The sequence below is a fragment of the Rana temporaria genome, chromosome 1, assembly GCF_905171775.1.
Source record: "Rana temporaria chromosome 1, aRanTem1.1, whole genome shotgun sequence".
NCBI classification, from domain to species: Eukaryota; Metazoa; Chordata; class Amphibia; order Anura; family Ranidae; genus Rana; species Rana temporaria.
The window spans coordinates 98,871,706-98,884,268 of NC_053489.1; the positions used below are offsets into that span (position 1 = coordinate 98,871,706).

The 12,563-nt window shown below is 44.8% G+C and overlaps 1 protein-coding gene across 3 annotated transcripts in view; it reads right to left on the minus strand.

Annotated features, from left to right (window-relative positions):
• Positions 1 to 12,563, minus strand: part of IQGAP2 (IQ motif containing GTPase activating protein 2) — a 416,293-nt gene that overhangs the window by 107,770 nt on the left and 295,960 nt on the right. For all 3 annotated transcript variants that reach the window (XM_040341144.1, XM_040341136.1, XM_040341153.1), the window contains one exon: positions 11,157 to 11,320. In XM_040341144.1, the coding sequence (XP_040197078.1) occupies positions 11,157 to 11,320 (164 nt within the window). The remainder of the gene's footprint in view (positions 1 to 11,156; positions 11,321 to 12,563) is intronic.

Sequence of the window (12,563 nt, forward strand, 5' to 3'; positions counted from 1 at the left end):
GCATTACATTTTATCCTTAGCCCTTGTTAGGTTGGCCATGGATGGGTAGATAACTTAATGAAGACTCACAGAAAAAGACCTACCCATCCTCCAATGACTTGTATGATGCACATAGCTTTTTCTTTGCCTGTGAAAACCGCCTGCCATTTGGCCACGACCATTTGGTTTGGCAGACTGATGCAGGTATGTGTCTGCATTTCATAGTTGAAGCAGTTTGCCCCTTATCGCCCAGAGACTGAGGCCCAGATTCTCATAGGACTTACGACGGCGCAGGGCCATGTACGCCGTCGTAAGTCCTAATCTGAGCCGTCGTATCTATGCGGCTGATTCTTAGAATCAGTTACGCATAGATATCCATTAGATCCGACAGGCGTAAGTCTCTTACGCCGTCGGATCTAAACTGCAATTTTTTTTTGCCCGCTAGGTGGCACTTTCGTCGAATTCCGCGTTGAGTATGCAAATTAGCTAGATACGCGAATTCCCGAACGTACGCGCGGCCGACGCAGTAAAGTTACGACGTTTACGTTAGGCTTTTCCCGGCGTAAAGTTGCCCCTGCTATATGAGGCACAGCCAATGTTAAGTATGGCCGTCGTTCCCGCGTCAAAATTGTAAAAAGTTACGTTGTTTGCGTAAGTCGTCCGTGAATGGGGCTGGTCGTCTTTTACGTTCACGTCTAAACCAATGACGTCCTTGCGATGTCATTTGGAGCAATGCACACTGGGATATTTTACGGACGGCGCATGCGCAGTTCGTTCGGCGCGGGGACGCGCTTCATTTAAATGATACACGCCCCCTACCCGCCGAATTTGAATTCCGCCGGGTGATTTACACTACGCCGTCTCAACTTTACAGGCAAGTGCTTTGTGAATAAAGCACTTGCCTGAAAAACTTGCGGCGGCGTAACGTAAATCGGATACGTTGCGCCGCCGCAGATATGCCCAGTGTACAAGAATCTGGGCCTGAGTCTCTGCAATCTGTAACACAGTTTTAAAATGTGGTTATAGAGGACATGTAAAAGTAATGGAAACGTATGAACTAGCAGTTCTATGAGGAACTGAAAGACAAATTGTGTTGCAGAATTGTCTTAAACATAATGACAATATTAACACGTACTATACAATCAACAATTTATTCCAATATAGAATACAGTAGGTCTCATTTACTGCTACTTTATCATTGACCTGGAGGCATTTCTTCATGAATCTGTTGCAACAGCAAAAGTGGCACAAAAAAAAAAACGAACTACTTAAATTTCTCGGAGTCATCAATTTGTCACATGCACAATGTTGCATGGTTTTCATGAATTTAACGAAAGGCTTCAGACTACATACTTCCAGAAATGTGGAGCATTTTCCTGGCTATACATACATCGGAGAGTAATTACCGTCTAAAGATTGATGTTACTGCTCTTTTAATCAACAGGATTCTGCTTCTTTTTATAAGCAGAGCAGCTTCAGTGCAATGCGACTAGATATGCTTTCACATGTGTTACCATTCATCCCTAAAGGAAGTGCTTTCTTAGGAAACCACAGGAAAGACTCAGCAAGCTGTTTTTGTTTTTTTTTTGCTCGTTTTATTCTTACTGCAAAGACGCGTGAACATAACCTTACAGTTAGGGTCAGTCCCCCTGCTATAGCATTGCTATGAGTCATGTGTATATGTTACTCCATTAATCTAAAGGAGTTGGATGGTCGCCCGCTACCATCAATGTTTGTCAGCTCATGGCCTGCTATTCCACAGAAACCAACCAATGTTTATATATACCTTTCAGCTTGCAATGATGTAGAACTGTACTTAAACAAGCAAATATCTACATCCTATTTCACAGCTGGGCGAATTACAAACAAATGATTAAGCACCAATGACATGATTAAGCAATGAAAGATCTAGTGCTTTTGTGGACTGCTGAGGGGTCAAACATGTTCCCTGCCAGAACAATCCTATGGAAAAACAAAAACTGATAAAAATGCAATTATATGGTAGATATCAGGGCTGTGGAGTCGGTAGATAAATGTTTAGACTCCTAAATGTTCCGACAATCTAAATTTAGTAGGAGTCGGAGTTGGAGTCGGTGCATTGTTTGCCGACTTCCGACTCCAGGTACCCAAAATTTACTCTGACTCCGACTCCACAGCCCTGATAGATACAGAAACTGCATAAAAGTAACATGCAAAGGAGTGCAACGTTTTTTTACAGATTGTCTTGCCTTACAAGGCCCCAGTCACTTCCATTTGTAAGCCTAAAACGTCCAGTTGGACATGGAAGAACACTAAAGCATTGGGATAGTCACATTGACAAAAGCTGGGTGCACATTACACATGGGCTGCTTCTGTCATCCCCCACTTAAACATTAAAGTAGAACTCTAATAAACTGAAAATAGCACTGTACTTTACAGAAAAAAAGTAATAAAGTAGCTACAGTAAGGGAAAATAAGTGTTTGATCCCTTTGTAAAACATGACTTAATACTTGGTCGCAAAACCCTTGTTGGTTCACATAGTTTAGACATTTCTTGTAGTTGGCCCCCAGGTTTACACACATCTCAGGAGGGATTTTATCCCACTCCTCTTTGCAGATCCTCTCCAAGTCATTAAGGTTTTGAGGTTGACGTTTAATACTGTAACTCGAACCTTCAGCTCCCTTCACCCATTTTCTTTGGAATTAAGGTGTGGAGACTGGCTAGGCATCTCCAGAACCTTAATGTGCTTCTACTTGAGCCACTTCTTTGTTGCCTTGACCAAGTGTTTGGGTCATTGTCATGCTGGAATACCCCTTCCATGACCCATTTTGATTTCCCTGGCTGAGGGAAGGAGGTTCTCATTCAAGATTACCATCCATCGTCCCTATGATGTAATGTAGTTGTCCTACCCAGCTCCATATTTGACGGTGGGGATGGAATTCTTGGGGTCATGAGCAGCATTCCACATCCTCCAAACAAGGAGAGTTGAGTTGATGCCAAAGCGCTCGATTTTGGTCTCATCTGACCACAACACTTTCACCCATTTCTCATCCAAATCATTCAGATGTTCATTAGCAAACTTCAGACGGGCCTGTACATGTGCTTTCTTAGGAAGGGGGCACTGCAAGATTTCAGTCCTTCACGGCTTAGTGTGTTCCCAATTGTTTTCTTGTTGACTATGGTCCCGGCTGCCTTGAGGTCATTGACAAGATTCTCCTGTGTAGTTCTGGGCCGATTCCTCTCCAATCTCAAGATCATAGAAACTCCACGATGTGAGACCTTGCATGGAGCCCCAGACTGAGGGAGATCGAGTGTTACATAGTGTTTCTTCCATTTGCGAATAATCGCATGAACTGTTGTCACCAGTTCACCAAGCTTGGCGATGGTCTTGTAACCCATTTCAGCCTTGTGTAGGTCTACAATCTTGTCCCCGACATCCTTAGACAGCCATTTGGTCTTGCCATGGTGGAGATTGATCGATTGCTTCTGCAGACAGGTGTCTTTTATACAGGTAACAAGATGAAATTAGGTGCACTCCCTTTAAGAGAGACACTTGGGAGCCAGAAATCTTGCTGATTGATAGGGATCAAATACTAATTTCACTCATTAAAATGCAAATAAAATTATAACTTTTTTGAAATACATTTTTCTGGATATTTTTGTTGTTATTCTGTCTCTCACTGTTAAAATAAACTTACCATTAAAATTATAAACTTATAATTTCTTTGTTAGTGGGTAAACGTACAAAATCAGCAGGGGATCAAATACTTTCTTCCCCTCACTGTACTATCTATTAAGCAGTGGCCCTGCCTACTGGTGACACCAATAATTGTGATAGAATGGACATTTTTCATGTGGGATAGACGGGAGGCCTCATGCACACTTTTTTTAAACACCGTCCATCCCAACAGGAGAAAATCAGTGTTATAAACTCACCTACGCTGCATTTTTTTCAAAACAGTTTAGGTGAGTTTAGCACAGTTCAACGGTTTGTAGTTTGGGCATTTCATTGTCCATAATTTTAATTTATTATGGCCATTGAAATAAACGCTGAAGTGCTAAATGCGCCTGGCGCTTATGTGCATTGAGTGTTTTTTTTTGCGGTCAAAATTGCCTCTCCTGAGCGTGATTTTAGGGCTTTCAAAAAACATCCTCTAAACTCCCCTGCTACTAAACTGCTAAAAAAAATACATTCAAGAGCAGAACGAAAAACAGCTAAACTCACAAAAATGTGAGTTTAACAGCAGCATTGTGCACCAAGTGTTAAAGCGTTTGTTACCCTAACATAATAATTTTCCTTATATGTGCCTGCTGCACCACGTACTTGTATAAGAAAGTCTCCTGTTCTCTTTGTATTGCTTCCTTTGTGTGAAATCCCTGGTGGATTCCTGCCATTTCCCTTGCTTTCCTATAAAAAGCTGACCATACTAAGCAGAAGAGCACACCATGGTCAGTTGTCTAGCTATGCTGGGAACTCAGGGCCAGATTCACAAAAGGGATACGACGGCATATCTGCCGATACGCCGTCGTATCCCTGTTTCTATCTATGCGACTGATTCATAGAATCAGTTACGCAAAGATATCCCCAAGATCCGATAGTTTTACACTGTCGGATCTTAGGATGCAGTACCGCGGCCGTCGCGGGGGGGATTTTGCGTCGTAAACCAGCGTCGGGTATGCAAATTAGCAGTTACGGCGATCCACAAAAATGTTTCCCGTCGTTACGTCGCCGCAAGTGTTAGTTTGCCGTCGCAAAGATAGGGCACCTTTTACAAAGTGTAAACTTAGTACACCATGTAAAAGTATACCCGTCTTTCCCGCGTCGCTTTCGATTTTTTTTTTTATTTTTTTTTTTTCCCGGCGCAAGTCTTTTTTACCCGTCGCGATTCACAAAACGTCGGCGCGTCGTAACTTCGCGCAAAGCACGTCGGGAAATTTGCAACGGGAGCATGCGCAGTACGTCCGGCGCGGGAGCGCGCCTAATTTAAATGGGACTCGCCCCATTCGATTGGGCCCGCCTTGCGCCGGACAGATTTAGGATACACCGCCGCAAATTTCCAGGTAAGTGCTTTGTGGATCGGGCACTTAGCCAGAAAATTTGCGGCGGTGTAACCTAAATCGGTTACGTTACGCTGCGCCGCCTGGCTGTGAATCTGGCCCTCAGTGTGCTCCCTTTCAATGATCAGACTAGTCCTGACATGCCCCCGCTGCACAGTCTGTCACTGGGAAGCTCAGTGTACTGCTGTTTCTTCTCCTCCCCCAGCTCGTATGCAGCTGAGAACAGAGGGAATGTGATGATTTATAAAAAAGGGAAGAAAAGGTATTCATATTTTTTTTTACATCTATACAAAAATGTTTTGCCTTTCATTTATATTTTAAACTGAATGGGTTGTTCTACAAGGTTTACAATCACTTTAGGCTTCCCGAATCCAATTTGCATGACAGGTGACTATGCCCAGCTATCAATGAAGCCGGTTCACACAGCTCCAGGGCGGCCGCGGTCCTCATTGAAAAAGGGTCCTGTGTGTCTTTGGCGCCATTTCAGGTGAAATTCAGCTAAAAATTCAAACCCGATTCACACCTGAATTGGTGTACAGTGACGCACTGGACCCCCTGCCACATCAGTGTGAACCCAGCCTTAATGTAAAATTATATTTTTTTCTTATTTTTTTTTTTTAATGTTTACAGTACTGTGCCTGACCTGTTTCTTCAACTTGCCTGAAGTTCTGTTTTAAGGGTCATGGGTCTCACTTTAGAGAGAAAAAAAGGGCTTTGATCATCCATATTTATAGTGGAAACCAATATTTACCATAATTACAAAAGGTGAACAGGAAGATTAGAAATAACCATGATGGAACAGGTTCATAACATTTTTTATTTATTTTTTAAAGTAAAGTAATTTGCACATCTGTAACTGACCCGGTATTAGCCTCGTACAGTCTCCTGAACAGCAGAGCTGAGGCTGAGAGAGGGAGAAGCAGCCCAGGGAATCAATTGTGCTGCAGTGCCCATGTGCTAACAAGAAACATGCTGTAAAGAGGAGAGAGCAGAGTGACAGAGCTGAGATCAGTTACCTGCTGCTTCTCCTGTCCAATGATAGGCTGGGGCAAGGAGAAGGCCTAGTTGTATTACTTAACCGCAGTACAAAAAAGTTAAGTATACTGTGGCTGGCCTGCGTTGCAGGGTCCTAAAACTGATTGATGAATAGATAGAAATACAAATCATCTGACAGCTATAATAGTACTATGTGGATATACAAGTGTAGCGCTTAAACACAATGGGGCAGATCCTCAAAGAAATTACGCGGCGTATCTGTTGATACGCCACGTAATTTCAAATTTTGCGCGTCGTATCTTTGTTTTGGTATCCCCAAAACAAGATACGACGGCATCTGTGTTAGATCCGACAGGCGTACGTCTTCGTACCCCGTCGGGTCTTAGATGCAATTTTCCGGCTTCCGCTAGGTGGCGTTCCCGTCGTAATCCGCGTCGAGTATGCAAATTAGCTATTTCCGACGATCCACGAACGTACGACCGGCCGTCGCATTTTTTTACGTTGTTTCCGTTCGGCTTTTTCCGGCGTATAGTTAAAGCTGCTATATGGTGGCGTACTTAATATTAAGTATGGCCGTCGTTCCCGCATATAATTTTGAAAATTTTACGTCGTTTGCGCAAGTCGTCCGTGAATGGGGCTGGCCGCCATTTACGTTCACGTTGAAAATAATGACGTCCTTGCGACATCATTTGGAGCAATGCACCCTGGGAGTTTTTACGGACGGCGCATGCGCAGTTCGTTCGGCGCGGGGACGCGCTTCATTTAAATGAAACACGCCCCCTACCCGCCCAATTTGAATTCCGCCGCGAGAGATACACTACGCCGCCGTAACTTGCGGCGCAAATTCGTTGAGGATTCAAACCAAAGCTAAGTAAGTTACAGCGGCGTAGCGTATCTTACATATGCGCCGGGCGCAGCATATGTATGTGGATCTGCCCCTATAAGATTATAAAACCCAATTGTTGTGTATAATGAGTGGGTATACCACTGAAATAGTGATAAGTCACTGTGACAAAAACAATAACAATGACATGAAATTGAAATTAAATATAGAAAATTAAATGTAAAAAGTTACAAAAAGACTTATAGCCAGATTCACCTAGTCCGGCGTATTTTTAGCTCATTTGCACTACGCAACGTAAAATAGAGAGGCAAGGCCAGTATTCACAAAGCACTTGCTCCCTAAGTTATGTCAGCGTAGCGCAAATGGCCCGGCGTAACCCCGCCTAATTCAAAATAGGCAGGTAGGGGGCGTGCTCCATGCAAATTACCCGTGAACCCATGTAAATGAGGGCCGTTGGTACGGCCCATGCACGCGCATGCTCAGAATCACGTCGCAAATACTCCTTGCTTTCGACGTGAACGTAACCTACACCCAGCCCCATTCACGTACGCTTACGCAAACGACGTAAAATACGACGGCAGTTCCGACGTCCATACTTTGCATGGGCTGCGCCACCTACAGAGGTGTTTTATCTTTACGCCGGCGTATGTCTTACGTAAACGGCTTAGCTTACTGCGACGGGCATACGTACGTTTGTGAATCGGCGTATCTTGCTCATTTACATATTCAACGCGTAAATCCACATACACGCCCCTAGCGGCCAGTGTAAATATGCAGCCAAGATACGGCGGCATAGGAGACTTACGCCGGTCGTATCTTAGCAACAGTGAAGCGTATCTCAGTTTGAGAATATGCTTAAAGATATGACGGCGCTCATTCGGACTTACGACGGCGTATCTACTGATCCGCCGTCGTAAGTCTCTATGAATCCAGCTATTAGAATCCATAAAAGAATATACAGTCCACCAAGTGTCAAAAATGACTGGGAAGAGAAGAACAGCAGCAACTTCCAAGTGATTCTTGTGAACCAAAAATGGTGACTTCTTATATAGGATGTGCTGACCCGCCACCGATAGAAATGTGAGCTTACCAGAAAGGATGGACTCAGGGGAACCTACGTCTCCATGAGTAAAGGCTGCATTCACACCTGAGCCTAGGTCGTTCGGACGTTCGGACGTTTTTTCGCGCGTATTCATGCTTATTTGCGCGTTTGCATACAGCGTCGTCCGACGTTTTTGTACTTCGACGTTTTTTATTTTAGCCAATAGGAAAAATTATCATCTTTTCATCACTTGTTGCTATGTTGGTAGATTTTTTATCTTCTGCCTGGGTGAAATGTTCTATTGATTAAAGCGACAAAATGCCCGTAGCAAACGCTCCTTGTCGCGCTAGTCGCTTGAATCGAGCGTTTCCAATTACTTTCTATGGGATAAAGAAAGAAACGCTCAAAAACGCCCAAACCGCCCGATTCGCGCAAAAAAGGGTCCGGAACTTGTTTGAGCTTCAGGCGTTCGGCGTCAGGCGTTTTGGAGTGGAGATGTGAACCATCTCCATAGGGAATAATGTATTTTTTCCCCTCTAGCGCTTTTGAGCGTCGCGCTTGTATGTAAAATAAGGCGGCAGTGGAGTCCTCCCAATATATAATAGTACTATGTTTTTGAGCTGTGTATTTTGCTTTCTATTCGGAGTTCAGCTTTAAAAAACAACTGTCACCACATGTACCGTATTTATCGGCGTATACCGCGCACTATTTTGCCCTGAAAATCAGGGCAAAATCGTGGGTGCGCGATATACGCCGATACCCGCTTTCCCGCCACGAGTTTTGAATACTGCGCCGGCATATACCGAGCGCAGTACACTCGTGTAACTTCGGGCAGTCTCGGCGCCTCTCGCACTGACATCCTGAGCGTACAGGACGTCAGCGCGACAGTTGCCGAGCCTGCCCGACGTTACACGAGTGTACTGCGCTCGGTATATGCCGGCGCAGTATTTAAAACTCGTGGCGGGAAACGAGCGGGGAGGACGCCGGACCCGCCGAAGAGGACGCCGGACCCGCCGAAGAGGACACCCGACCCGCCGAAGAGGACACCCGACCCGCCGAAGACTGACGCCCGACCCGCCGAAGACTGACGCCCGACCCGCCGAAGACTGACGCCCGACCCGCCGAAGACTGACGCCCGACCCGCCGAAGACTGACGCCCGACCCGCCGAAGACTGACGCCCGACCCGCCGAAGACTGACGCCCGACCCGCCGAAGACTGACGCCCGACCCGCCGAAGACTGACGCCCGACCCGCCGAAGACTGACGCCCGACCCGCCGAAGAGGACACCCGACCCGCCGAAGAGGACACCCGAAGCCGCAGAAGGACGCCGGACCCGACAAGGCCGCCGATGAACGCCGCGCAAGACACCAAAACTGTAAGTACAAAAAAACATTTTTTTCACAGGAATTCGGGCCACTTTGGGGGTGCGCGGTATACGCGGGAGCGCGTTATACCGCGATAAATACGGTAATTTAAAGCAGACCTTGCTGTCACTGCCATCTTCTTCTGAGTGTCGGTCTTCAGGCCTCTACATTGGCTGGCAGGGAATGATGTCATTCCTGTGTATGCGCAGGAGCTAGTCATACCGCCACTCGGAGAATAGCCCGACACTGCAAGCTGTGCTGCTCATGCGCAGCTCAGTTTAGAGTGCCAGAGAAAACAGTGAGCAGGCAGGTAGCCCGTCTGCTTGCTGTTTCTTATCGCGGAACTTCAGTTCTGCTTTAAGAACAAAAACTCACCAGTCATTCGATTCACATAGAAAAGAGAAATTCCAACCCTTCCCCCAGACGAACGTTAAGTCTCCCATATGCGGCAAAACTATCATGTGATCACACAAAAATTATATTTGTGTTTCATTTAAGGCCAGCTTCAAAACTCTAGGCATCATGATGGACCTCAACTTCAGATGGATATGTCAACACATCCAACAGTGATATTTCATGGAAGCAGTTTTGATTAATAGTTACTGACGTTGGTATACATATAGGAAACAGAAAAAATATTTCACAAGACAATGTGATTGAAACATGGTAATATTTCCCCCACAGAGAAAGGATAATATGAAAAATAAATAAATATCATGCCAAACTAATGAAGATACTGGAATGTGCCTTACTATAGAGTAGCTTGAGGCTGGACAATAGCAGTTACCTTGCTACATAGTCCTGTAACAATTCTGAAGCATTGGTAAGAACCTCAGGTTCTGTGAGCATCAAAATAAATCACTTAAATAGGAAATATATTTTAAATGCAAAGTTCAAAAAGGACCTCTTACCTGTAATGTAGCAGAGTTTACTGTAACGAAGCAATCAGTATAAAAAAAAAAAAAAGCAGTAGAATGCCTAGGCACCATCTGTCATTCTAGCCCAGCCTTTCTCAACCCAGAGGAACCATTAAAATAAGTTTCAGGTCTCAGGGCAACACGTAGTAAAACCAATACATCAGAGGTCAATACGCATGGGACCCTTACCTTGGTGGTCAGTAGAAAGAACAACCCTTTTAGACTGCCAGAAACATAATTGGTGTTATGCAGCTGGGTTTACCAAGTGGTGTTAGTCTGAAACTAACCCTAACTGAACCCTAAGGTCCCACTGATCTCTGCTAGGGAATGGCCTCACAGGAGCCTGTCAAGAGTTTGAAGGGCATATTCTGCCCACTTCTGCTCCTCATTACTAAACTACATTAATGGTGTCACCAGGGGGCGGAGTTTAGGAATAGAATAGCTGTCCACAAAGACACTGTGCAATGGATGACAATGAGGATCTTTGCAAAAGAACAGCAGCAAAAAACCTACTGTAAATCCTATATAATTTCACAACTGACTTGTCTTATACTGTTTGCTAAGAATGAGCTCTGGCGTGTTCGCATGCTACACGTGCAGAGCCCGCCAGGAAGTGTGCATGGCGCTGCGCTAATCACAGCCAGGGAGACATTGTCCTGATGCTTGGCTGCAGATATCAGGAAATGTCCCCCTGGCTGTGATTAGCGCAGCGCCGTGCACACTTCCTGGCGGGCTCTGCACGTGTAGCATGCAAACACGCCAGAGCTCATCCTTACTGTTTGCAGGTTACCTAGGTCCACTTTAGCATAACCGCTAAAGCTATAATGGAGTACACATAAAAATACATTGCACTATGTTCTTTAGCAGCAACAACCACAGGGTGAGCCTATTACAAAGCTTGGATCCCAGAAACAATCTCATGACAAGTAAAAAAAATAGCAAAACATTTATTAGCATAGAATGAACTAATCATACCTTGCATTTTTGGGCCTTGGCCTTATGAAGCACATCGTGGTAATGCCAGGAGTTTTCTGGTATGACTTCTTGAAGTTTAGCACTTGGAGACAAAAGTGCTTCTAAAGTTTTATCGGGAATACCTTGTTCAAGGGCTTCATTAATTAAACCGATGGCGATAATCCCTGCAAAACCATTAATTTACCATGGATTTAAAGGAAACCAGTATTGGGAGATTTATGCATTTATAAAAAGAAAAAACAGCACAGGATTTCATTCACTTATAATGTTTATAAATGCAAATTTTTCATTTGTTTTGCAGTTGTCCCCGCTTATGAGATAGAATCCCTTTTTCATCTTTAACCATTTTTACTGAAACAGAAAGTTATGTGGAAATCCTACAATTTAGAGTTGTAGTTGAATCAAGAGAGGAGGGCACATCATCTAACATGGACAGCTGTCAAAAATGGAAATTCCCTTCACTTCCTCACTTCCTATTCCATCTCCAAGTGAGGATAAATCTCCCCCAGCAAAACAGAAATGAAAAAATAGCCAGGTAGGGATTTTAACCCTTCCCTACTCTATCAAAAATAAATAAAATAAAAAAAGTTTGGGCTATACATACATTTTAGTGCAGCGGAGACTGCTACAGACAACCACAGATGGAGCAGGAAGTCGGGCTTTGATTTGTTTAACCGCTTGCCGACCACCGCACAACTATTTACGTTGTCAAAATGGTACGGGCAGGCAGATTGGCGTACAGGCACGTCCCTTTGAATCTGACGCCCAGTGGGCGCACGCCGCTTGCCTCGCGAGTGTGGCCACGGGTGCCGGGAACTCAATGTTCCCGGGAGTCCCACGATTGCGGTCGACAAGGGCAGATCAGGGTAATGCCTTTGTAAACAAGGCAGTCCCCTATTCTGCCTAGTGACACTGTTTTCTGCCTAGTGACACTGTTTTTTTTTACCAAATATATGTAGAAGAATACGTATCGGCCTAAAAAAAAATCAGTTCAGCTACTTTTCCGAGCAATGGTTTCCCAAATGCAATGCAATGACAATGAAGTATATCCTGTAGGGTTGGCTAGAAATGCAGTCTTACTTTAAGAATGCTTTTATTTTATTCCAAGAAAACATTACTTGTTAGCAGTGTTGTAAGTAACGGTGTTTAAATAAACGCCGTTACGCAACGATTGGCCTCCAAGGGGTAACTAGTAATCTACCCGATTACTTTTACCCCATCGACAACGCCGTTGCAATTACATTGGCGACGTTACCGAGTTACATTAAGCGCGCGGGTGGGCATGTCCGGGCCGTGTCATGTCTGTTCTAACCTCTCTCTCAGGGCCGGCGGGATGGAGCTGGCCGGCCAGTGGCCTGTGATTGCATTGTGATTGGGTGGTCACACATCACATGATGCAGCACTGCA